At 36.4% G+C, this 27,651-nt stretch overlaps 1 protein-coding gene across 3 annotated transcripts; it reads right to left on the minus strand.

The window, feature by feature from the left end:
- On the minus strand, positions 1-27,432 carry Myl1 (myosin light chain 1). Of its 3 annotated transcripts, XM_090354373.1 has the most exons (8): positions 27,365-27,432; positions 22,175-22,353; positions 10,143-10,170; positions 5,016-5,159; positions 2,354-2,527; positions 1,879-1,956; positions 625-667; positions 1-273 (listed from the first exon to the last, which is right to left on the minus strand). In XM_090354373.1, exons 2-7 carry the CDS (start codon positions 22,298-22,300, stop codon positions 639-641), a joined length of 579 nt encoding a protein of 192 aa, XP_090210499.1. In that variant the 5' UTR covers positions 22,301-22,353; positions 27,365-27,432; the 3' UTR covers positions 1-273; positions 625-638. The 3 variants fall into 3 exon arrangements, with proteins under 3 accessions (XP_090210499.1, XP_090210500.1, XP_090210498.1); XM_090354374.1 differs by lacking the exon at positions 22,175-22,353 and having other exon boundaries at positions 27,365-27,416; XM_090354372.1 differs by lacking the exon at positions 27,365-27,432 and having other exon boundaries at positions 22,175-22,415.
- Between the last annotated feature and the right edge of the window lie 219 nt (positions 27,433-27,651).

Genomic DNA, 27,651 nt, shown 5'->3' on the forward strand with positions numbered 1-27,651 from the left:
ACCAATTCTGTTTATTGCTGTAGTATTTTAGGGATGCTTGTTCACCCATGGTGGATATTAAAGATGATACTTGGATTCTAAATTGTCAATTTTTTATTCTTCTTGCACAGAGCAGCAGCAGAGAGAGGAACAAAAAAACTTAAGGCATATAAAAATGCAGGGACTCCTTCAGTCTTCAATGGTCCAGGTGGTTTTGTTTCTCTGGATGGTGGAAAACAGATCTGTACAGTCAGTCATGAGTTTATTGAAATAAGGTTTCAGCAAGTGCTTGTTCTGTAAGGGAGAAGGAAGGTGAGTGAGATGTTGATCAAATCTTTCCAGACAGAAAACTCAGAAGGAAATAATGTGCAAAACTGACTCTTCATTAGGAACCAATACTGATTATATCTAGTGCATAAATTAATACTGATTATTCTGATAGCATTTAAAGGAGTTAAATATATATATATATATAATATTGAGAATTCTATATTTATTTTATTCTAGCAGTGTTATTTCTCCCAGTTGGGCAAAGAAATTACACTTCCAAATTTATGTCATTGGAACATACCTATTACTTCCAAAGAAAAGAATTAGAAAGTATAAACATTAGCCAAATATTTATGAAAGGGGCCCAGAACGTACCTAAAGAGCTCCAATTACACGGACATAATGTGCTTGACAAAAGCTGAGGGGGTGACAAAGACAGTTTAGGGTTAGGAAACAGTCAAATTTAATGGAGAACTTTATCTTTGACTTTATCTATTTTTAAAATGCTATTTTTCCATACTTCTATGCTATGTTAACAAGATATTCTTCTATAGGACTAACCAAACATGGAAAATTGTTTAGAAGTAAGAAAGGGAAGTTCAATTAAACTTCACAGTAAAGATATTCTTAGTTAAATATTTTCTTTTTGTCTTTTCTTCCCACCTCTCCTCTTCTTTCCTCTCCTGTTTACTTTTTTTCCCCCATCTATGGGCTTCTCCCCTGTTTTATTTTGTTCTTATTTTTTTTCTAAGTTGTTGGACATTCTAAGTTTGCATTTTTATCAAAGCTACCTACTTAAATTTATTGAAATGTATCTAGATTAGTCATAGTCTGAGATAATCCCTTCAATTTTACTGGAAATATTAAAATTTACAAATTACATTATGCATCTTTGTTTTGTGTAGTGTATTACATGCAAATTATATTGTGCGAAGTTATTCTCATGTTTGTTTTATGTAGCCTTCCTCCCTCCCTCCCTCCCTCCCTCCCTCCCTCCCTTCCTTCCTTCCTTCCTTCGTTCCTTCCTTCCTTCCTTCGCTCCTTCTTTCCTTCTTTCTCAATGTCTCACTATATAGTCCAGGCTGGCCTGGAACTTGTGATACTCCTGTTTTGGTCTTCCAAATGTTGACCTTACAAGATAGATTCCAATATACTAACTAACAAATGATCTTCATGTATGCAAGAACACTAGATGAAGAGAACTAAATTTAAGTGCTAGCACTTTTATTTATCTTTGATTATCACTAAGTAAATCCTTATGGCCCTCAGTGTTGTCACTTTTATTAATTGTTTCATATTTGTGAAGAACTTTAAAATCTCCACAACTTGAATATTCTAGTCCATTTGATTCTGACACGAGCCCTGCCCATCCTCCAGCCTAAGATGTAACAGGAAAAAAAAATAAATGTGAAAGCACTTGCTAAACTGAAACAATGTATGGGTTTGGTAAAAACACTGGAATAAATAAATCCTATGTCTCTATTCAGATTCTCACAGAATGTCTTCTTAGAGAATATAACTGATGACATACAGTGTAGGTCTGTCAATAGAAAGGAAGCATTTTAGTTCAAATGGAGTCTATTATCAACGAAATCAGAGTTGCGAAATACCAGTATGCATTGGTTATACCTTCATAGTTAATGCAGCCATTGGAGTCTTCTTGGCCTGCCATGAGGGCTTCCACTTCTTCCTCTTTCATCTTTTCACCTGGAAAAACATCCCCCACCCTTTTGTCAGAAATAAGGTCACAGACATTTTCAAAATTCTTCCATAAATTCTAACTGTTCAAAACAAAACAAAATGGTTTCCTTCTTCTTTCCCTCATGCTCAGTAAGTGATCAGCAAACTTTTGGAATGAATGAATAAAATACATGTTATATCTTATCATACGATATATATCCTATAGGAACTACGATGGTTTATTTCTTCATTGCTAGTTTTCCTGAAACAAATTCACTGTCTTTGAGACCAATCAAAAGAATTATTGATGAATCTGTAATCCTTCACCCTTTCTTGTTGTGAGTATGACATGACTCTCCTGTCACGTCCTGAACTTTCCTGTATATTCTGCCCAATTAAGTCCTTGAAATAACATTCTCCTTACCCAGAGTGGCTAGCACGTGGCGGAGCTCAGCACCCATGACTGTGCCATTTCCTTCCTTGTCAAAGACACGCAGACCCTCAACAAAATCTTCATAGCTTCCCTGGTCCTTGTTGTTGGAAATAGCTTGCATCATGGGCAGAAATTGTTCAAACTCAATTTTCTTGGCATTCAGCTCTGGAAGAAAATTTAATTTGGAGAGTTAATAGCTACCATAAAATATCATCTCAGAGTAACAAATTACACTTGAAATTCAATTCAGATGATCTAAAAAAAAAAAGACCTTCACAGAGCTTAAACTACAGTTGTGAAATGGTTAAAATAACAAAAATATTATACTAGAGAGCAATAGCATGAATTACAGAGCCATTGTGTTGAGATTCTACTCCTAATCTACCACTCAGAACTATGGAACAGTAGGTAACTTTTTAAAGCATCTTGTATATTAAATCTTCATCACTAAACCACAACTACCTCAGGGTGTTATTATGAGAATTAACTGAGATAATACACATAAAGCTTATTAAAGCTCGTGGGCAAAATTTGGTGCTTAATGAGTGTTACCTATTTTCTTAGTAATGCCAATTTAATATAGTCTATCACTAGAAAAGCAATAGAAAATTATAGTGGCTATAAACCCATCACCATATAGATAAAGTAAAACTTAATTCTTTATTTTTATTAACATTTAATTATTATTTTATTGCACCTATATTCTGAGCTTTCCTATAGGCTTAAATTTCTTTAAATTTTTAGTAATTAAAAAACTTGTGAAGAAAGTTCTTGGGTCAAATATTCTGTGATCTCCTCACTGATTTGCAATGTAGAGTCATTGGTATCTCTGACAAATTCCTTTAAGATAAAATTATGAAATAGACTATCTAGTCATAGGAAAAAATATGTACTAATAAAATAACAATAAAATTTCCCCTATTTTTCTTTCAAAATATAGAACTGTAGTGCATTGAATTATATTAGGTAGGTAATATCTGAATGTTCTATAAATGAGCATTTACCTATTAATTCTGTTCAGGATGGATGTTGGCAGGTTAGGCAAGGACATTTAAAAATAAGGTGTAGCCTATTATTTTCTCACTTTATCTCCTGCTCCAATTACTTTCTGCATGATTTAACTTAAAATTTCTTTCAAAGAAAATGAGAAAATCTTCAGCAGACTTATTTAAAAGTTTTCTTGGAATCAAAATTCTTGCTCCTTTTCTTTTCTTTTCTTTTCTTTTTTTTTTTTTTTTTTGCCATTCCTGGCTTGGGCTCAGGGCCTGAGCACTGTCCTTGGGTTTTCTCAAGGCTAGAGGCCTACCATTTGAGCCTCAGCACCACTTCCAGCTTTTTTTTTCTATGTATGTGGGACCAAAGAATCGAACCCAGGTCTTCATGCATGCTAGGCAAGCACTCTACCACTAGGCCAAACTCCCCGGCTCTTGCACCTTTTCTGATGAAGGAAAATCTCCAAAATATTCTTAGTTACCAAAAACAATTACAAGGTTATTTTCCCTTTTTTACCCATAATGGTAAAGATAAACTGCCCAAATATCTACTTAAAAGACTTCAGTTTTGTGTTAGGTCCTTTTTGTTTAGACTCACATTTTTCCAGTAGACTGCTATACTTTGTCTGAACCATTGGGATTAGAAACAATTTCCGTGTTCCAAACTAATGATTGGATTTCTACATCAAATGAATTACTTGTGCCATTTTATACTTACATGTCCCATGGATTTCTGTTCCAAAATTTACCCTGGGGCACTAAATGCAGGTTCTGGCATAGGATTTTCAAATCTTTTGCAATTCGTTAGAAATAGATAGCACTCATTAAGATGTCAATGTGTCTGTACTTAATTAAGATAGCTGAGTTTCTAGAGATTCCCTTCTCGGATACTTGTTTGTTAAACATGACTTTTGAAATATGATGTAAAAAAACAGTGCTAATAAAATCTTTTAAAATAAGAAAAAGATAGCTGAGTTTCTTTTGAAGGCAGTCATTGAAGCAGTGGCAAAGATAATGGATGGAACAAAGGAAGCAAGCATGTTTCAAACACTTCCCAATATTGAAACTTTATTTGCAGAGATTTTATTTAAAAATGTTTTTTTTTTCCTCTAAAAGTATGGTTGGGAATGTGGCCAAGTGGTAGCGTGCTTGTCTAGCATGCACAAAGCCCTGGGTTCAATTCCTCGATGCCACATGCACAGAAAAGGCTGAAAGTGGTGCTGTGGTTCCAGTGGTAGAGTGCTAGCCTTGAGAAAGCTCCAGGACAGTGCCCAGGCCCTGAGTTCAAGCCCCAGGACTTGAAACAAAAAAGAAAGAAAGAAAGAAAGAAAGAGAGAAAGAAAGAAAGAAAGAAAGAAAGAAAGAAAGAAAGAAAGAAAGAAAGAAAGAGAAAAGTCCACTAGATTTTAGCTACATATCCACTTTCTTAGTTGAAATCTATTTCTCTTTTAAAGATGTGGAGTCTGAACATATGCAGGAATTTGCATGTTACTTAGTTCCTTAATTCCTAAGCTCCAGATGGTAGACTCTAGATGCTCTTGGCAGGGATATCACTTGCCCTCAGGCAATCATCTTCAGGCATAACCTGAACCTTATTTCTTTCTGTTCCTCTCCTGTTCCATCTCATTGACACACAGATCTGGAAAGGACCAATGAGTCACCTTCATTGCTGGGGTTCCCCAGGACTTTCTTCACTTCCGCATTGGTGGGATTTGTGCCCAGGGCCCGAAGGACATCACCGACCTGGCTCAAGGTGATCTTACATTCACCTGTTCTGTCGAACAGGAGGAATGCCTCCTTGAATTCTGCAAGAAGCAAGGAACATGATGGCGTTTGTTTCCTTCTTCAAAATTACAATTATATATACTTAGAATATAGTTATGATTAGTTACGTCTGATTGCATTAGTTCATCTATTAACAAAATCTTTTAGTAGTTGTGCAAAGGATACATGTGTCTTGATCAATGTTACCACTTTCAGCATTCTCCCCGGTTCTTTTGCTACTCATCCCTTCCCTTGCTCTCCTTAATTTTGTAGGATATACATTAACTTTAACTCTGTCAAGGATTCAGTTCAAATTCTTGTTTTACAGATTTTACTCACCACTCAAATTGCTATCTTAACACAGGCCTGGGTGCTGTCCCTGAACTTCTGTGTAAGGTTAGCACTCTTTCACTTGAGAACCACAGCTCCACTTCCAGCTTTATTCTGGAAGAATCCATGGAGGGGCCAGGAATGTAGCTTAGTGATAGAGTGCTTACCTAACATGCACAAAGCCCTGGCTCGGTATCACATACACAGAAAAAGCCAGAAGTGGTGCTGTGGCTCAAGTAGTAGAATGCTAGTCTTGAGAAAGCTCAAGTACAGTGTCCAGGCTCTGAGTTCAAGCCCCAGGACTGGCAAACAAACAAAAAATAAAATAAAAAAAGAGTCTCATGGGCTTTCCTGCCTCTGCCAGTTTTGAACTAGCAATCCTCAGCTCACAGCCTTCTGAGTAGCTAGGATTGCAAGGATAAGCCACTGGTGCTGAGTGTAGCCTCCCTTCTTTTGCCTCAATTAATCCTTATTGAATACTTTCAACATTTCTCTTCCAATTTCAATATATGTTCATAATCACTTATGCAAATTTGAACTTCCTAGTCGTATTTATTCATATTTCCTTCACCTATCTAGAAAGGATGACTAGGTTAAGAAAGTCCTAGGACTTGGGAAAACTTAATAATCTCCAGAAAATTCATTAAACTGTCAAGAAAACACGTTTCTAGGGCCAAGAGTTTGGTCTAGTGGTAGAGTGCTTGCCTAACATGCACAAAGGCCCAGATTCGATTCCTTGGTATCACACACATAGAACCCTGCAATGGCTCAAGTGGTAGAGCTCTAGCCTTGAGAAAGCCCAAAGACAGTGCTCAGGTCCTGAGCTCAAGCCTGGGACTGGCAAAAGAAAGGAAGGAAGGAAGGAAGGAAGGAAGAAAGGAAGGAAGGAAGGAAGGAAGGAAGGAAGGAAGGAAGGAAGGAAGGAAGGAAAAACACATTTCTAATCAGGATTTTTGTTAGCTGAAGATAATCTAGTTTTCTTTCTTAAATTATATAGAGAAACCTCAGGTTTTCTAGGATGTGATCTCAACTAGGTTTTCTTCCAAAACAAACTTATTTTTCAGGGAAAAATGTACAAGAGTGAGAGAAACCTGTAGTTCCTATATGATCTATCCACATCTGTGTGCATGCAACCTTAGCTGGCTTCTAGGATAAGAAATTCAGAAGGAGATGCGGTTTTTTTTTTTTATTTTTGCTATGATAATATCTGTACTCTTTTTTTTCCAGGTAATGCATATAACAATATATTTGTAGAGTGGCTTTATAATTTAAGTATGAATTTTAAGTTAACTTTTAATGTAGATAATTGCAGTTTCACACACAATTATATGAAAGTGTGGAGAGATCAATTGTATACTCTATCCAGCTTTCTCCTGATGACAACACTGAAGTTGTTGTGACCAGATTATTCACGTGAATGAGGTCAACTTACTGGTAGTTAATCGATTTATTTTTGTGTTACTAGGGATTAAACTTACATGCTTATTGCATGTTACATAATTTCTGTACTCACAAACTGTATCTACACCCTGCCTCTGGGATTTTTTTTCATATTTTTTGTTTACTTGTGTTCACTGTGGGTATGTGTGAGTGTGTGAGTACGTGTTCAGCACATATTTCTGTCCTTATCAAATCACTTTATTGGTCACTTCCCATATAGTTTATTGTTCTCTTTTGCTAGAATTGGTTTTATTTTCCAAAATAAAATGGCAAAGAATTTAGAAATTGTGTGGGAAAAAAAGGAAGAGGTCTACTACAGATTTAGAGGCTACTAAAGCTACTACACTAAATTTTGTAAACTTAAATAAATGTGTGGGAAGTCCAGAAGTATTGATGGTGACTCCTTGGAGTATTAATGGCTCTAAAAATGTTCTTGAATGAACTAGTAGAGCTGAAAACACACCTTTTAAAGTCAATCATTGGTTTCCAATCAAAAGATACTGGCTAGGCCGGGCATGGTGGCTCATGCCTGCTATTCAGCTACTTAAGAGGCTGAGATTTGAGGATCACAGTTCAAAGCCAGTTCAGGCAGGAAAGCTGTGAGACTCTTACTTCCAATTAACCACCAAAGCCAAAAGTAGAGCACTAGCCTTGCACAAAACAGCTCAGTACCAGGCTCTGAGTTCAAGCCCCAGTAATAGAAAGCACACACACACACACACACACACACACACACACACACTACTGTCTAGGCAGATCACTTATGAAATAGCTAAAATACCTAAAATACATGTTTCAGAGTCTATGCTACCCCTAACCAAATATCATTTTTCTTTTTTTTTTTAAACTTTTTTTTTTTTTTTTTTTTTGCCAGTCCTGGGCTTCAGCTCAGGGCCTGAGCACTGTCCTGGGACTTTCTCAAGGCTAGAGCTCTACCACTTGAGCCTCAGCACCACTTCGAGCTTTTTTTTTTTCTTTTCTATGTATGTGTTACCAAGGAGTCGAACCCGGGTCTTTGTGAATGCAAGGCAAGCACTCTACCACTAGGCTAAACTCCCGGTAACCAAATATCATTTTTCATCTTTTTAAGGAATGCGTGAAATTGAACTATTCTTGTAACTGGTTCTATGTTTTTAGTCCCAGAATACTCAAAGAACTCACAATTACCTTGATTAGATACTGGTGTAGGAGTTGGATTTTGATGGGATATAACAAAATCACTCTTACATTTAACCCTTGTGTTGATTTCATGTGGAGACCAGAGAAACAAACAAACAAACATATATTCTTTGTGTTCCAATATGTAAACAATGTTTCTCTCTTGAGAAGTCTAGAATTTGGATTGACAAACTACTTCTCATGGCTCCCTCCCTGTTTCTAGAAAGAAAATTACATATTTACTCATGTTTAATCTGTGGCCACTTCCATACTTCAATAACAGAGTAGAGTTATTATTTTTAATAGAAACTATACTGATACCTTTCTATTTGCCCCGTTAATACATAGTTTTAGGATTTGGGGGGCCGATAATAGGATTATTGTATATATGCGCCACCCCTTACCTTTGGACTCTTAAATACCTCTACTGCCCTTAAAGAAAATGGATTTTAGAATTTATTAATTTTGATAAGTTATGGTAGCATCATATGGCTGGTGACAAATTAAGCAGACATCATAGGACTTGGACATTTGGAATACTGTAATGTTTCTCTTTCCCACTGTCCTTTTTGTTCTCTCAGTGCAAATAGAGCAGCATGAACAAACTTCTTTAATCATTAAACAAGTAAATGAGGGAGACTTTATTCATTTCTGAAAGTACAGGATTTCCATTTGATTTTCAAAGCTCATATTTGTTTTTCTAAAATGAAAGGAAACCAATCCACTACATTAATTTTATTCCATTTCTTGTCTAAAATCTACTTCAAATGTGGAGCCACAGGTTTCATATTCAACAGAGAGTCTGTTGGTCTCTGCAAGGGTTTAAAAGTCTTTCATTGCAAAATCCTACAGTAGCTTGGCAGTCATAGTGACATGGTAAATTAGACATAGAGCGGGTTGGAATGCAAGACTTGATGCATCACTAGCAAAAAGTCACTTAATGTCAAACAAATTATAGCAGAGTTACCAAAAATTTCACAATATTTAAAAATTTTGTAAATCATACATTTATCCAATCCTCTTTCTACATGGGCCCATCACCCATCTTGTGGGTGATAATAGCATCATTTGTAGTGTAGTACACATCCAGTTTTTCTTGATACCCAAGTGAAGAACATGACAAACAGTACACTAAGACAGGTACAGGTCTTTACTAGGTCTTTACTAATTATCTATATTATTTATATACTTGTTGACATAATATAAAAATACATATTATATAACTGTAGTCAATATTCAAACTTAAGGTGATTGAGAGCTGAGAATCATAGTTTGAAAGCATCCTGGGCAGGAAAGTTGAAACCCTTATCTCTAACTGGCCATCAAAATGCTGTGGTCAAGTGCTAACTTTGTGAAAAAAAAAACCTAAGTCCTGAGCTCAAACCCCAGTAACCACACACACACACACACACACACACACACACACACCTACACGACTCAAGAGGAAATTAAAAGTCTTTGAAAAATCCAGAATCTTTGAATCTTAAGACTTTAAGAATATTTTTATGAAATAAATTTCTAATTGGCTTATCACCAAGTTATGGGGTCCTAGGAAAGACCTATTACTTCTCTAGGTATCCATTCTGCATCTATTGGATAAAGGCTGGGTCAGAGGATGAATGATATTCCTGCCCACAGCTCTATGAAGTCACATTTGTTCTACAATTCACCATGGCTGCCTACTGAAATTGTATGGATGTGGTAAATGAATAGTCTTTATAACTTATTTTGTTTTCTTAATTGAATGATGTAGTCTCTCCACATCTCTCTTAAGGAATTTGATTAGTAAAAATCAACATCTTTTTTGTGATCACACACATATCTATGTGTGTGATCAGTTTTACTTAGGAATCAGTAAACTTGAGGATTTATTTTGTGGCATTTAGTTGTTATTTGCTTAAATCTCTGATTACTGATTATAAGCAAAGACTCCAGGTTGAACAAACTTATATTTGGAGTGAGAACAATTTATATTTAGCGTGGCAATAGCAACTGTGGATAATTAGGAAGCGTTGAGCTCATCCCACGGGAGCTGGTTTTCTCACATGTCATCTAATGAGTGTGCACATATTAACAACTACAGCCTTTAAACTTACCATCCTGTTGTTCCTTAGAGAACTCGATCTGTTAGAAAGAAATTAATCACAAAAAATAATTTTAACCAAACAAAAATGTCCGGATTTTAAGTGTATCCAGCTCATTTCCTGAGTACTCTTCAAAGTAAGCTCTAAAAGTCGGCCTACTTTTCAGAGTTCAGGCATAGCTCGGATACGAACAGATTGAGCCACAAAATAGCAAGGCTTGGTGTTAAGTGACATTTCAGAAACCAGGCAGTAGTCTGCCTACATCTGCAGTAGAGAAGTTCAGACCACTTACCTGCAATCTGGTCAGCACTGAAGGACTGTAGTGGCGGGAGAGAAAAAGGAAGAAACGACTAGTTCAAATGCATTGACAGAAAGTGAGTGCTCTCTGCTCTGAGACTTTTAGGAAGCCCAGGTAGGTGTCACAGAATAAGAAGCTTGCCTTAGAGCACTTTGGAATCTAGGAGCAGACAAATCTTTTGAGAAAGACAATTAAGGAACAGGTCTCTGTATTTTAAGAGATGAATCCATGAAGCAACAAATGCTAAATTAAATTCTTCCTAGAGCAATACAATGATCTATAATGCACTGAAGACATTGGGCACACTGAACTGTAAAAAGTACAGATGAGCAGTTTATAAAGATTGCTAAATCTCTCTGCTGCTAGTACATAATACCCAATGCATCAAAAAACAGTTTAATTTTAGCCAGCAGTTAAAACTGCATTGATTGTATGTTAAGGTATACTATTTTGCTAGCATTGCAAGTTTCTTTTCTAAATTTAGGTAAGCCTTTATGATAGAGCAAACACTGACAAAATAAAAGCTTTCTTAGGCGTAAGATGCATCACAGCTTTAAGTAATTTCTTCTGTCTTCCATATACCTCATTAAAACCAAGAAAAGATTCTAAGCATTTGATCTAGATAAGTTTTTCCCTCAATTGTATTCCTTGTCTGCCTTTTTTTCCCCCAAAGTTCCTATGCATCAAACTCTATCTTCCTACCCACCATGATGGAGTTCTGGGCTGCAAAACAGAGTGAAGTGGCTGAAGAGTAGGAAGTTGAGGGCAACTCCAATCCCTGAGTAGAGTTCTCTTTGCTCTGAAGGCTCCCTTTTATTTCTGGACAAACTGACCTCACAGCCAGCATCAAGTTTCAGAGGCAGTCTCGCCACTCCCCTTAGAGAGTTCTTTAGCTTTCTTAGGGCAAAGAGAAAGAGATCTGTACTCTGGGGGCTATTTTTAGGAAAGCAGGACTTGGGAGTGGATGCTAGAGTGGGGCTGAAACCTGTCAGTACTTTTATGGTCTTTATCTCTCTGATATGTGCACATGGTGTCCCTTTAAGATGAATTTTCTTTGTTTACAGTGTGGAATTGGTTAACATTTTCTCTAATGGCCGACTTCATTTCTGGGTGAATTACAGGCTTTGCAGAGTACCAGTCAGCAAGGATCTGCTATTAATGCAACTTCTTGGTTGGGAATGGTTTGGGGTTTCAAATGGCAATGGCTATAGAAGGAGCATCTTCTCAAGCCCTGTCACTTATGGTAAAGTTCAGAGGACCTGAAAAGGCCATGCGTGCTCTGTGGGTTTTTTTTTTTTTTTAGGATGTACACACATGGCCATCTGTTCAGGTCTTGAAATAGCCAATGAAATTGTTCTTTTGCAAATTACAGTATCAGGAGTACACTCTAAATAAGGAATGGCTTTCCAGCTCTATTTTCTATCATTCTCCCTTCGTCTTCTGACACTCGATCTGTGCAGTTTCCTCATTCTTTGTTCTTGGTTGATGGCTGATTAGTCATATATTTTTAAATATATATAGTTATTTAAATTTCTGAAGTTCAAGGCTAGATTGGAGATAAGGGTCTCATGGACTTTTCTGCCTGAGCTGGCTTCAAACTGAAATCTTCAGATCTCAACCTTCTGAGCAGCTGGGATGACAGGTGTGAGTCACCAGCCCCCTGCCCTTGTCGAATACTTTATGAGTCAGTCTGCAGACTGAGCAGAAAAAAATATAAGGCAAGACTTGTGGGAACGCAACATTGTACTTCAACATTTTAAAGACAGCTATGGAAATGGCCGGCAGTGGGTTTTCATGGCAGCTTATCATATGGGGAAAAATTTCCTACTTGGAATAGTATTGAGAATGAAGTTTGTAGAGGAGACTAATCCTAGTACATCTACTGAAGTTCAGACAAAATGTTCATAATTTTCTACATATTTCAAGTAGTTCACAGGTATAAAATGTATTGGAGATGAATTTTGAGTCAGTTACTGCTTCCTTAAGTGTTTTTTAAAGAAGATGGTCATAAAAACAATGAACTCTCTCCTACTACAAGAAAATATACTTCAATGCTTTCCCTCAAATCATTCTAGAAAAAAAAAATTCCACAATTTAATATAGGTCTCTTTTGGCTTGAAGTCTATTAGGAAAAATTACTTGGGACATTGAGATCCCAAATGAGGTCTGAAGATATAATTTATAAATTACTGGTCCTTAGGTAATTGTACCTTCATAAGCAGATTGACATTTTGAAAGGTTATTGGGAAATAAAATTTAGTAGAGAAATTTTTTAAATGCTTTGAATCATTCAGGGAAAATGAAAGATTCAGGGGTGGAAAATTATCAACTTTAATAATTATTTAACTAAGAATTTCATGATTTTTATGCATAGAGCTATTAAGAGGAGAGCATGTTTTTTCGTGTTCAATTTTAGTTCTGTAATATATGGATATAATTGTACCATTAAACTAAAATTGCCCTATAATTTAAGATGTACCCTCAAACTAATTTTTGTTAATATTACAAAATTGCAAATTTGGAGTTGCTAGATGTAACAGTATTTTCATAGTTCATTTTTTCCAGATAAAAAGTATGATATTAAGTATATATAAAACATGGTCAATTTCAATTGCATCAAATCTGTCGGATAACCTAGAAAGTCAGTAGGAAAGATTTCTATGGAATAAGCTATCAGAGTCATATGAATATCATATAAAGGTTTATTATTTTAAAATAGAATCTTTAAAATGATAAGCAGTTGTTAAATGACATGGAGAACTCTCCATGTCCTTCTCACACAGAGAAGAACAGTTTAGACATTTTTATACATACTGAGAATTAAAATATAATTTTGAGCATATTATTTGATAATAGAAAAGACTGAACTTTAGAGAACAAACTATAGTTTAAAAGTTAGAATATAGGGTCTAGGAATGAGTGCTTGCCTAACATGTTTGAAGCCTGGGCTTGATTCCTCAGTGTTACATAAACAACAAATAAATAAAAGAAATAGAATCAAAACAAAAAAATGTTGGAAGACCTAGGTTAGGTTTTATGCTCATGAATCAATGTATAATTTATTTTCTAGGATTCCTTTTTTTTGTTTAATTGTCAGTCCTGGGGCTTGAATTCAGGGCCTAAACACTGTCCTTGTATTCTTGTTTTTGTTTTTTTCCCTAGTATTTTTTTTTTTTAATGAATAGACTCTGCCTCTCATTCCTTTCTGCCTTGACAGTGTTATTATAATGAAGTACTCAGCCTTACAAACAAAGGTGTGATGTGGATACACAGCTGGCTAATAGTGTCTTCAGCTTGCCATTTCACCTCTTGCTTTATTTTAGATGTTAGATTGAAGTCTTTAAGTCTGGCCTGAATGCCTCTCTGCTCTCCTCTTTGTCGAAATTAAGTATTCTTGAAGATATGGATTGAACCTCCTCCCTTTCAATAATCCTTTTCTCTCAACGTTCTCCCTAGCTCCTTCCTCCCAGCTGTAAGCTTTTTTAACCTTCTTGTCTAATATTGGGGGAAGCATAACGTATCCCTAAATCCATTTGTTCCTAATGTGGATTGGGTAGCCTTATGTTCCAACCTCTCCACCGCATAGCTCTGCTGGCTTCTTTTAGGTGTTCAGTAGATTTTCATTCAATTAAAGTCACTAGAACACAAATCTATTAAGCTCTTCCTTTAAACACAAGCTCTTCCTGTAGAACATTTTCTGAGGATCGACACCTCATCTGTGCTCTTGAAGAGCTTGCATTCTAGGGGAATTATGTATACTCTCCTTCAATACTGCGTCTCCACCACCTGCTGCTTCCCAGCCACAGCTCTGGCTCATTCTGAATTAGTGGTATCTACACTCTGTTTTTCTAGTACTTTCTTCTCAGATTTTATGAGAATGTTTGTTGCCAAGATTTCTCTTTTCCAACCTTGTTATAAATTCGTTTTGTTTTATTCTAGCTTATACATTTATCTTAGACAAATATATTTTTATGACTTGGGCAATCACTTGTCATTGAGTTTATAGCTAAGTAAGAGGGTACAAGATACTCCTACTAAAAATAACTTTATTGCAAGGCTTGCAGAGTCTTTTCAGTTTTGGAAATTGTCCTTCAGTTTGTAATCATAAAGTTTGTTTAACTGATTGAAGGCAAGATAAATTTTCTGATAGGAGGATTTGTTTGTTGAGGGAAAACATTAAAGTTCAGTTAATCAAAAAATTCTGGAATCGACAAATAATAAGGTTTAGTACAGTTTTAAAAGTTATAATTTAAAATAACCTGGAAACTATGTGCTATTAAGTACTAGGGAAAAATACTGCAGGAAGGCACATGGACTATGGTCTTCAATGATCTTCAGTGCTTAGTGAGATAAAATGGACATTGAATGTCCAGGGCTAACTGAGGGGAAAGAAAGATAAAGAAGCTGTTCTAACCAGAGCTAGTTTTCAGACAACACAACATTGTTGTAGGTCCCTGATTTAAGGCCTGGGAATGAAAGATGGACTGGGACATATATAAATTCACAGTGATAACTTTACCTAATTTTGTCCCATCTTAAGAGTTTCTAACCCCACCCTGAAAGATTAGATTTTTTATTTTTTGGCTTTAGGATAACTTATTTAAGCACAAGATTTCCTTGTGCTTTTTAAAAAATCTCACTGCCGCTATACTTCAATAAGTTGATTACAAGAGCATGGTATAAGCAGAATGAAGAGCAGTGAGAATGCTGCACTTCTCTAATGACATTAGATGATGGGTTGGATAAATTGTTCTGAAATGAGGCAAAGTGTCTAATTCTGTTCTTGGCAGTCATATAAGAAGCAAAGACAATGTTGTTAACGCAATTTAGACCCATAGAAATTAATAGAGATCAAAGCGAATTTTAACACAAAAATTAAAAATGTGGATCAAGCCTACTCTTATGGTCTCTCACTTTTTCTCAGTTAATAACTGATAAGGAAATGTGCACTTTAAAAAAATCGTGCATTAATTTTCATATAATTTTTTTAAAAAATAAAGTTCTATTTCTGTTTACCCCTTTACTTTCAAACTTTATAATGTAAGTATTAGAAAAATTATGGGTTGTTTTAAATTACAGTGGCAGGCACAGTGGTATAAAGTTGGTAATCTCAACTGTCTTACTATGAAAACATTAAAAGAATTGAGGTAGATCCTGCTGACAAATGGGTCAAAAATTTCAAATTTTAGACCCTAGAAATTGTGGGCTGGTAATACAATCTATGAAAAATGACCTAAAGAATAGAAGCTATTTATCCAATGAACACATAATCTGTTAGGAGAACCCAAACAAGATTCCCAGTCTAATTATTTTTTCTGCCTCATAAGAATTTGAAGTCTCTAGGTTAGTGTTAATATTCATATATCCCTACAGAGAAAAATCAGATAATTATACTGTTTTATCTTTTTAATTTTTGAGACATGGTCTTTCCTATGTAGCCCATATTATCTAGATTCTGGTTTAGGGTAAAAACAAACTGAAAAGGTATGTAGAAACAAATTATTTAAGATATTATTTTCATATGAAAAACATTTCAGTCAAAAGAAAAATGGGAGGAAGTGTCGTATCAGCAGACTAAATATAAGCCTTGTTATAATTTCCCTGAGTCAGATGGTGGTTAATACTGTGTAAGTAATTATGGAATGACTTCTAAAGACAATTTGCCAGGGGGGTTCATTTGCAGCATGAAAATGTCAAGGGCTAAATTTGGCCCTGTCACTTTGTAGTCTTCTTGTCTTACAGAGATTTTAATTATCTTCAAAATGAAAAGTTATTCACCATTAGTGGGTGAACATATCTCTTCCTTCTCAAGCTGTATTTTTCTTTGCAAAGACATAATTCAGATAGAGATAATCCAAAATGAAATTCTAGAGTTACAAAATTTTCTTTAATATTTTCTCTCATCTAGTCCACCTGTTTTATTTCTGTTAACAGTGTGAATATATGAAAGGAAATATGATACTGATACCTAGTAATAAACTCACATGATTTGCATTTTCCCCTGAGGTTATATGTCCTCAGAAAATGGCTTAGTATTGCAACTGGTTGACATTCATGTTTCATGAGATTATTTTTTTAGTTCTTGAAACATCATTGTAAAAGAAAACAAATTTTCAAGATGAAATAAAGGAAAGTTAGAAAGCAACTTAATATTTCTATGAATTTTTTTAAATTACAAATTGACTGCGTAGGAATTTTTCTATTCTTTGTCTCAAACCAGTTTAAGTTCTGATTTAACCATGTAATGCATTTTTTTCTATATGTACTCAGAGAATGTTAGCTGGAGTTTTCAGTTTAAATCAAGCTATTTATAAGTGAAGCAGAGATCTCATACTCTTTGCAGAATATCAGCTTGATAGTAAGATGTCAAGATTAGATTTGAGATGGATGAGCACTTAATAATTAAAAATAAACCAAAATCATTTTAAAATTCAATACTTTATAATGGTCAATAGTATTTTTTAATTGTTGATTTCTGATCACAACTTGTTATGGAAGGCTGAAATAAAATGAATAAGAGTCCTAGGTTGTTAAGGTTTTGGCCTTCACTTAGCAACAGGTGCTAATTGAAGAAAGCATGGAGAACAAAGCAGTGGTGAAGTGCCAAGGTCAAGGACTTGGTGAACTTGCTCTGATGTGGGCCTCTCACTCCCTCTTCTGGCTGAACAGAACCGTGCAGGACAACACAAGAGCCACTCTACTCCATGCCATAAAGAACAGAAATGGCTGCTTTACACATCTTTGACATACTCTTTAGAAATGAGAGGTAGCTTAGGAATGGTTAATATAGTGAACTCTGATAGTTCCGCTATGTTCAGTGCTAGCTTCATCACTTGTCTACTTATTTAATCATTTAGACTGTTTCTTAGGGTAGAAAAAAGTAACTAAAAGAATACAGTTGTGGAGGTGAAACTAGAGAATAAATTCACATGAAAGTTGAGTGTCATTATTACAAAGGAGTTGAAAATTTCCAGAGATTTCCATGGGCCATGACTTCATCTGACATTCTCAGAATAGTTCCTATGGGATCAGATGTATTAGCATTCTTTTTTATTAAAGAATTTATTAACATTGATTTTTACAACATGTTTCAAATGATGTGTTTAACAAACAAGTATTCAAGAAGGGAATCTCTATGTATAATCACTGGCACTTAGATTTTAGAACATAATTAAAATTAGGCTGAGGATTTGTATGTCATAGGTACATATTAATCTATGCAATAAAACATTATGTCTATAGAGTCATAAATTTTTATGTCTTGATAGTTGTGTTTATATTTCCAAAGCATTCTTAAATAAAAGAGAACACGACATAAGGGCCAGGAGTTTGGCCTAGTGGCACAGAGCTTGCCTAGTATGTACGAAGACCCAGGTTCGATTTCTCAGTATCACTTACATAGAAAAGGCCAGAAGTGGTATTGTGGCTCAAGTGGTAGAGCTCTAGCCTTGAGAAATCCCAAGAACAGTGTTCAGGCCCTGAGTTCAAGCCCCAGGATTGGCAAAAACAAACAAACAAACAAAAACACACATAAATAACTTTTCATTCCTGGGCTAACACAAGTCATAATGTGTATGTAACTTTCTGCAGCTACTGAATAGTCATCAATAAATAGGTGTATTGAGGAACATGAGGCATTCAGGTTATCAGTTAAGTTGAAATTTTAAGTTTTCCCAAGAATGTGGTCAGCTGTTGCCTCAAGATTTGTTTATTTGGTAAAGTTTCTGTCAATGCACTCTGTACCAGTACTTTGTCATGGTGATGTCACCTGTGTGCCTAGCAGTGGTGACCAGATTGAACGAACACAGTGAGAATTAAAATATAAACAGCAAAATGAAAAATAGGACTCAAGTTCTCCATCTTCAAACAACCTTGCATTGCAACTAGCACAAGCAGCATGCAAAAGCTGTACTTACGTATTGAAGATGATTTACTTCAGGCACATGTCATTTCCTTTATTTTATTTAATTATTTCACAGGGTTGCAGCTAATATTTCTGTGTTTGCACAGGAGCCATACGTACTTTGGGAGTTAGTTCCAGCGGTGTTGTTTTAGTATGAACTCTTGCTGGGAGCATCAACTCTCTGAAGGCAAAGAATTCTTAGAAAGAGCCAGGATAGTAACTTTGTTGTTCAAAAAAAACAGCAGAATTTTGGTTTAAAAAAAATTCATGGGAGCTGGGCGCTGTGGCTCACGCCTGTAATCCTAGTTACACAGGAGGTTGAGATCTGGGAATCGCAGTTCAAAGCCAGCTCCAGCACTCAACCTGAAACCCTTATCTCCAATTAACCTCTGGAAAATGGGAAGTGGGACTGTGGCTCCAAGGGTAGGGTGGTAGCCTTGAGCTCTTCTGAAGAGCTCAGGGACAGTGCCCAGACCCAGAGTTCAAGCCTCATGAACCCCCCCACCTTCCCCCCCCTACAAATCATGGGGTAGCATACCTGTAAACATCTTCTGGGAGAATGTTGAGGATTTTATGACAAGAACAATGGAAGAAATGTTCTAAAATAACCCAGAAGGGCTGGGAATGTAGCTTAGGGGTAGAGTTTTTGCCTAGCATGCATGAAACTCTGGGTTTCATTCCTCAGTATCACATAAAGAGAAAAAGCCAGAAGTGATGCTGTGGCTCAAGTGTAGCCTTGAGCAAGAAGCTCACAGACAGCGTCTAGGCTCTAAGTTCAAGCCCCAGGACAGGCAAAAACAAAACAAATAGAAGAAAACAAAACAAGAACCCAGAAAGTCAGATTGGAAAGTGCATTTAAATAACCAAGAAAACGAATCGAAAACATCCAGGAATATATGAGAACAACCATTATATGGTAACCCATTGGAATATTTTGGGGCAGAATACAGGTCTTAAACTTATGCATTACTCAGTATCCAGAGATGATTAGGATCCTCCCTTCCTTCCTTCCTCCCTTCCTTCCTTCCTTCCTTCCTTCCTTCCTTCCTTCCTTCCTTCCTTCTTTCCTTCCTTCCTTTTCCTTCCTTCTTTTTCTTTCTCCTCTCCTCTCCCCTCCCCTCCTCCTCCCCTGGCATGTCCTGTCTTTCCTTCCCATCCTTTTTAGTTTCCTTTTACAGGTACAAGTTTGAACTCAGGGACTCACATATTCTACACAAAGTCTCTAACATAGCTCAACTTTTTAACTTACTTTAGACAGTCCCCTAGTTTTGCCTGGAGCACTGTGTGAATGCCTATAGAAGATAGCTGGAATTGCAACTACATCCTATCACACCCAGTTTATTTGTTGAGATAGGGTCTTGTCCATCCTCCAGATATCTGCCTCCTTAGTAGGTAGCATGAGCTGCATATCTGATCAAAACTTCTAGTCTTACATGATTAATAAAGGAAAGTTTAAAATCCAATTAGTTTTATTCTTTACATAGTTTTTGGAAAAGCTGATGAACATATATAAGAGCTCTATTAACTTTTTAAAAGTTCATTTTCTCTGCTTGAAATTGTTTAGCGCTTGTATGAGGTATTATATATATATTTAGAAACATCATTAAGTGATTAAACACATCATAATATGAAATTTTGTACTTTTTAATTAGTTCTATTACTGTGATGAAATTAAATTTGATAAAATTCTTGAGTTGCACCATATTTTTGATTATGCTATCCTCCTTCCAAATATGCACTAATTTTATACTGATGAATGTACATCATCAAAGGCATTTAAATTCTTTTACAAAAAATAGGATGGCTTTAATTCTTTTCTTTCATCTTTATATTGGGAATGACTTGCACTGAATGGATTAAAGGTTAATTTCTTACTGATTCTTGAAGATTCACTTAACTTTCCTATTTTGATTTATAAACCTAATCCAAATGTATTATGTTTCTTACTGTGAAGTAAGACATTAGAGCTAGCACCTTTTTACAGCACATCTTGGAGTATTTCCTTCTTTTCCTTAGTTGAATTAGCTCATATAAACATCAACTCAACATATCCACAGCAGGATAAAAGTTTTCAAGATTCAGAATCTTTTCTATGGACAATATCTTAAATTGGGATACTTTCTGGATTGCAAAAGTAAGACTTGGTCTTTTCTTAGGGATTTCTCCATCTACTAGACTAACTTTTTTTTCATTTACTTATGACAACCCATTTCCTATGGAGGAGAGTTAATGCTTATGCTTTTGGATGTTGTTATTGCTGTTAGTGGAGAACCTTGTTTTTCTTAAAAAGTAGTGATGTTTTCTTCCAGAGGCTTCCCATTCCAGTTATAAAGAGTTGATATAATTTTAAATCACAATAAATAAAATAGCTTTGGCACTGATTCTTACCCCTAATGTTACTTTAAAAGAATGAGTTAATGAATAAGAACAATCAAAATTATTGTTGTGGCTGTAATCACAGTTGGATAATGTGTCATTAATGACAATTGCCAGAGACAAAGGATTTAGTTTCTTCCTCAAGACCTATACCTCTATGCAGGCAGTCCGTAAGATGGAAAATCAGTAATGAGATCTGATATGCCTTTACCTTCCTAAATGGATATGTATTAAAACTAGTCCTTAACTGCTATCAGCTCCTAGATCAACATTTTTTCCAAATATAACCTTGAAATACATTATCTCTTCAGTCTAAGGGTAATCTAATTCAATGTTTATTTTAGGGAAGTTTTGGAAAATCGATGTAGTCAACGAAATATTTCTTTGTAGGGCCGCATTACAGTTGTAAGCACACAATTCGTAACAAACTTCAGATCCACCATGGACAGACCTTTTGGTGGATGTGAGCGGCGCTGACCTTTCTGTACAAGCATTGTCTGTACAAGCACTGTCTTCCATACAAGGCAAGGTTTGTTAGACAGAAAATCTGAACCTGTGATTTGGACCAACGGTAACCCAATGAATGAGAAGTCGGTGCTCACTTGATAGGTCAAGTCACTGAGTAGCGGTAACACGCACATCCCTCCTGACATATTTCCAAAAGCAGATCATCTTTTAGCAGCTGAGAACTTTGATCACAGCAAAGCGTTGACACAAAAATCAATCACATTCTCCTTAGTTCAAGATCAGTATGCAAACACTCAAAGACAAACGTGAAAAGCCATACCACTGACAAGTTTTATCCTGTTTTTTAGTTAGTTTTTCATTTAGATGCAACTGAGAAACTCAATCAAAAGCTGTATATACATAAGATGACAGTTATGGTCACTGAAACACTTTGAATGTCTATTTTTCTGCTCTGAGCTCTCATTTAATGTTGTATCAAATTTTATTAAGCAAAGTAGAAGGGAGAACTAGCTCGAATGGAAGAATTTTCTCTTCCTTAAACACATGAAATAAAACAGCTGTCGAGTATACATAGACAGGACAACTGGGCAATCAGCTGTCTTTAAGCTCCTGGAAACAAAGATCGTTTTGAAGCAAACAATCCAGTTTCCAGAGACATATTACTAAAAAAAAATACTACTTGAAATATTTGTAAATGCAACATCTGTCTCTTGAATAACATTTGTATAACTTAGGGAGAGATAGAAATTAGGAAAAAAAATTAGAGTAAAAAAAAATCCCACACATCATTTCATATTCTCAATATTTCACTAAACTGTTTGATATTTTTTCTAAAGATTCTTCACCCCCCCACTGACCAAACAACACAAAATTCATAAAGAAGTTCATCTTTAAGTGCGCTTCTCAAAGGAAAAAAAAAATAACACCTCTTAGAAAATTCCAGGTGTTTCCTCTACTGTTTAATGTTTCAGTAACCAAACAATTCATTTGTTTAGTTACCTTAATGGCAGAGAGGTCGATTTTCTCTTCCTTGGGTTTGGCTGGGGCAGGGGCAGGGGCAGGTGCAGGGGCTGGGGCCGGAGCTGGTGCAGCAGCAGGTTTCTTCACGTCTTTCTTTGGTGCCATTTTTGTTTAAAAGGATGGGCTTTGAAAAACAAAAGGATCTCCTCCAGAAGAACCTGTCAAAATGATACTTGGAAGAGCAGTGGTGGCTTGCTTGATTCACAGCCCAGTGTCTTGAAGGTGGACCCAGAGTGTTAAATGGTATAAGGGCATGCATATATATTTCACTTTGTGCCTACTAGAATCTGGACACATGCACCTCGATTGGACAGTTGACTAGTCAAGGGGGATGGCGTTCAGACTCAGACTATAAATGGAATCTAAAGGGTCAGGGCTTTCTCAATTTTTTTTTTAACTCCTCTTGCCTCTCCGCTCTCCCCCCCCCCCTCTATATAAAGGAGAAAGAACTGTGACAAAGCCAGCTTCAAATCTTTTGGTGACAGCAAAGTAGATTGACATACTTTTTTTCTTAGTAGGATTACAGTTCTGTTGAAGCCTTAAATCACTTTTTATTTTTCCATGCCTAAGACGCATTGCTGAAGGATTCAATTTCCACTTGTAATTTTGGCAGGGAGTGTCACCAACTTTCACCCAGCTTCTTCCCTATGCTCCTCCCATCTTGGCCATAATTTGCAAGAAAATGTTGGTCAGCAAAGAGGTGGTGGTGTTTAAAAATAAAAACAGACGTATAAGGAAAGCCCATCGAGTCTTAAAGTGGCTTCCCTTCTAGGGAGCATGGCTCTCTCTCTCTGTCTCTCTCTCTGTCTCTCTCTGTCTCTCTCTGTCTCTCTCTGTCTCTCTCTCTCTCTGTCCCCATTGTCATTAATTCTATGCTAAAGAAGAATAATTCAAAATTATCTCCTGTAATTTAATTTTCATGCATTTAATGAAGAACAGGAAGTGGAATGGATATGATAATAACTATCTTCTTGCAAGATAACTTTGGTAATATTAAAATCATTTCCCAAGTACACACATCCATTATCTTTTTAAAAAGGCACAAAATCCATTTATTACCTAAATCATTCCTCCATGTTAAAGACAAATGGATTTTTAGAGAAAATTATATTAATATTGTATCTTCATGGATTTCTCTTTTGTTTTTGGCTTCCAGAGGAGAAACTCATATTAAAAAGTGTAACAAGGGGATGGGAACAAAAACATGAGAAGGGGTATCAATGTGTGAGAAGTAATGCACCTACTACCTGGAGAATATAACCGTAACCCCTCTATACACTACAATTTAAAAAAGGTGTAACAAAACCAGTGGATACTCCTCCATAACTTTAGAACTGGCAAATTCTAACTAGGCACTGGTATCTCATTGCTGCAATCCTAGCTACTTAGCTACTTAGGAGATTGAGAATTGGAGTATTCATGGTTTGAAGCCAGCCTGGGCAGATTAGTTCATGAGAGTCCATTTCCAAAATAACCATCAAGAAAACGGAGTTAGAGTATGGGCTCAAGTGGTAGATCTCTAACAGGGAGCAAGCTGAGCAAGGTTCAGGTCCTGAGTTCAAACCTCAGTACTGAAATGTAAGCTAACCAATGGACATTTTGTAACTTTGTAACTGGCAACTATTATGAGAGGAGGGTTATAATTAATAATCAGCATGATCTTACAATGTCAACTTCACTTCTATTGCTTCAACTTGTGTTATATTTAGGTAATAAGTACAATAGTTATCAATTAGTAGAACAAATTAGTTGCTAGTTTTGTATTATAAAGGAGCATATTATCATATAGAAATATGCATACCTATATAGATACAATAACTTGCTTGTGCAAGTTTATGTATTATATATATATATATATATTCCAATGATTGCACTTAGATGTGTTGAAGATAGTGATTCATTAGTCACTCTCTTTTGCTCTGTCATAAAAGCCACTGGGTGAAGGGCACTGCTCCTTATCACCTGTTACAAGTAGAGGGATTAAAGTTCTTATATACGGAATAATTTGCAGAAGTTGCAATGGAGGCAGCCTATCTAGTGGAGGCAGTCAATCTCCTTATCTTATGGTATGAATGTTTGTCTTTCTGGCATAAGAAGAAGCTTTTTAGTTAACTCCTTCTTTGATTTCCTTCTCCTTTTCCTTCTATTTTTCCTTTCCTTCCATTTTGTTTCCCTTTCTTTTCCATTCACTTTCATTTCTCTTTCTCTTCTCTTCCCCTTTGCTTCCCCTTCCATTCTCTTCCTGTCCCCAGCACTGGGGTTTGAACTCTGAACCCCAAATTTGTCAGGCAGGTGTTCCATTAAACCACACCTTCAGACCTTTTTTGCAGTGATTATTTTTGAAATAGAGTCTGTCTTCTTGTCCAGAACATGCCTGGGCTGAGATCTGTCTATTTTAGGCTTTCTCTTGTTGTGTGGATGTCAAGTGTGTGTGGCCACATCCAGCATCTTTCCATTGAGATGGAGTCCCGTGGACTGGTCTGGCCTGGAATCCCCAGAATGGTTTAGAATGACAGAAACGCACCCTTGTGCCCAGCTATGGGTTGAACGGCATCTTGTGAACTTTCTTGCCTGCTGATATTTAGAGATATTGATTCATATTTAAATTGTTAAATAGCTAAAACATTGCTATGTTTATAATGGAGTCACTGTTTTTCCATTTTGTCGTGTGTGTGTGTGTGTGTGTGTGGCATCTGTTTTTTAAAAGTAGGAACCATGAAGATAGAAAGTCATTCTTATAACAAGAATAGACAGCATTGACATGACTCTGCTATTGGTGCTAGCTTTGACCATGTAGTAATTGACTACCCCCAAACCCAGAATCCAGTTAATTCTGAGGGCAAATCCAGACAGACCCTAAACAAGAAACATTCTCCAACACATCAGACAAGAATTTCTTAAAGTTGTCAAGGTTATTAAAAGCAAAGACAAACTGAAAACTGACCTCATCAAAAGAACCATCAGGAAACATGACAAATTAACATGATGTTAGGTACTGAACGTATTTGGGGGTGCTACCTGAAATCCCAGCCACTTGAAAGACAGATATGATAGCCCAGATAACAGTTTCAGAGAGCCTATCTAAGAAAGAAATGTCAAGCAAAAGGACTGGCATTGTGGCTGATGTGGTAGAGTGTCTAACAAGTGCAAGGCCTTGAGTTCAGTCCTTAAAACTACCAAAAAAAAAAATTCTCTGGGCAGGATGGTTCCAGAATAGAGGAGATGTTAAAAACAATGCACCAATATAGGTTCATGGATATACTGTACTAATGTAGGATGATCTTACATTAGTAAGACAACAGGTCTTAGTGATCTACCAGCTATATTGAAGTCATCTGCCACATGACTAGACAGACATATATACTTTAGGTATGCTTCTCATTTATTGCCTATAGCTTTCTGCTTGTGTTGGTAATTTTTTTTATCTTTGTGGTTGTTGTTTTTAATGTACTATGTGAAGTTATTTCTTTTTTTGTATTATTTTTTTATTGTATTTAATAAAAGGGTAACATGATATTTGCCAGATAGAAGGTGCATTAATTCACATACATTGATACCCTTCCACATGTCTTGGTCCCTTTACCCTCCCCCCAGCCCCCTCTTGGTTTTCCCCCCCTTTGCGCTGATGTTATAAATATTCAAATGACTCTTTGCAGAATAAAGATTCGCAGCCCAAGGAAAGTGATTTTTTTCTGCACAAGAATTCATCAAGCTTTCTCTTTTTTTTGACCTTTCCTTTTCTCTTTTAAATCACAACGTGTTCTAAATTAAAAAGATTATTTGTACAAAAAATAAAGAAATAAAACATGGAGGATAATTTGGCCTGCAACTCTAAGGAAAAGACAGTCATGATCTCTTTAGTCAACATTTTTGTGTTTTGGTGAGGTTGATTATAGACTCTCTATAAACATTCACAAGGCATAGACCCAAGATGTTTTTGAATGGTTAGCCTTATTGGACTAAGGCATTATTACAAGCAGAAACTACAGTACTAAAACTATATACCTAATATGATTTAGCTTGGGAGTCAGAATCAGAATGAACTATATCTGTTGACCCATATATGGGTCTCATATATGGGGCAAGACTTGCTTGTAAGGAGAAAATAAAAAGTAACAGCTGAGGATTCCTGTTCTCTGTGACAGCTGGCGTACTGCATCCAGATCTTCCACGTGTTTCTCATGCTTAACTGTACCATTTGCTGCATAAGTTATTTCTTTTTTAGATGCTTACTAAAGCACAGAGGAATGGCAGAGAAGGAGTAATTTACTGCTAAAGATGACCTGGCATAGTCCATCTTCTAACCCACTGTGCTGTTTTTTTACACATGGTTTGCCACATGTTCTGATTTGCCATGTCAATCTGTTTCTTATTTGATTAAGATAAAATATTTGTCTTTTATTTGGAAATGTTGCATTTGAAAAGTGAAGCAACCATTCTACTGCTGTATGGATCAGTGAGCCTTCATCATCCCACACGACTAGGCGCTTCCTATTGCATTATGGGTATTACAAGATGAATGAGATGGATGACTCCCCTGTTCTCCTGGAGAAAGATGCCACAGATGGGGCTATGGGAACCTGGAGTTGGAACCATTGACTTGGTGGCATGAGCAACGAAAACTGTTGGTTGAATGTGAATCTTTAAAGCAAAATAGCAATCCCATCTTTCCAGAAAAGAAAAGCTTGAGCTTGGGCTCTGGTGGCTCACGCCTGTAGTCCTAGCTATTCAGGAGGCTGAGATCTGAGGATCAAAGTTCAAAGACAGCTCAGGCACTAAAGTTCCTGAGACTCTAACTCCAATTAATCACTAGGAAACGCGAAGTGGCGCTGTGGCTCAAGAGGTAGGGCGGGAGCCTTGAACTGAAGAGCTCAGGGACAGTGCCCAGGCTGAGTTCAAGCTCCACGACTCACAATAATAATAATTCATAATAATAAACAAAAAACTCATAGGGATTTAACATCTAAGCTTGATGAAGCACTGAGACTGGATAATGAAGATGATTTAAAACACACACACACACACACACACACACACACACACACACACACACACACATGCATGGCTTTCACCACTCAGTTTTAAAGCAGCATAGTTTAACACTCCGTAAATCCAAATCCTCAGGTAAGCAGACCAGTTCTACTTTTCTCCTTTTGCTCTTAGAGTTACCTTGTGAGAGGTCATGTCATCATCAAGGCCAAATTGGGACTGGTGCTCAGGAAACTTGTCTTGTGAAGGAGAGAGTAAGCCTTGTGGAAATGGAATCCGGGGTGATTCTTTACATGATTAGCATACTGTTTCTTGGAGGTGGGGTGTAGAGTTTCTCAAGAAAGGACATTCAGAGTGATTAAAATTGCTCAGAGATTGCTTCATTGTGCAATTGGGACACTGTAGTATGTGATTCTGGCAAGAACAGAGCATGAAAGGGACAGAAAATCCCAGACAGTGGCAGGGAA

This window comes from Megascapheus bottae, chromosome 21 (assembly GCF_031878675.1).
Source record: "Megascapheus bottae isolate mThoBot1 chromosome 21, mThoBot2.hap1, whole genome shotgun sequence".
Taxonomy (NCBI): Eukaryota; Metazoa; Chordata; class Mammalia; order Rodentia; family Geomyidae; genus Megascapheus; species Megascapheus bottae.

What these genes read in the sequence shown, in the direction of transcription:
- Myl1 (XM_090354373.1), bottom strand. Translation starts at nt 22,300, where the DNA reads ATGGCACCAAAGAAAGACGTGAAGAAACCTGCTGCTGCACCAGCTCCG. An exon ending in CTCTAAGGAACAACAGGATG is followed by an intron (nt 5,160 to 10,142) that starts GTAAGTTTAAAG and finishes TGCTTCTTGCAG; the next exon opens with AATTCAAGGAGGCATTCCTC. An exon ending in GGGGAACCCCAGCAATGAAG is followed by an intron (nt 2,528 to 5,015) that starts GTGACTCATTGG and finishes ATTTTCTTCCAG; the next exon opens with AGCTGAATGCCAAGAAAATT.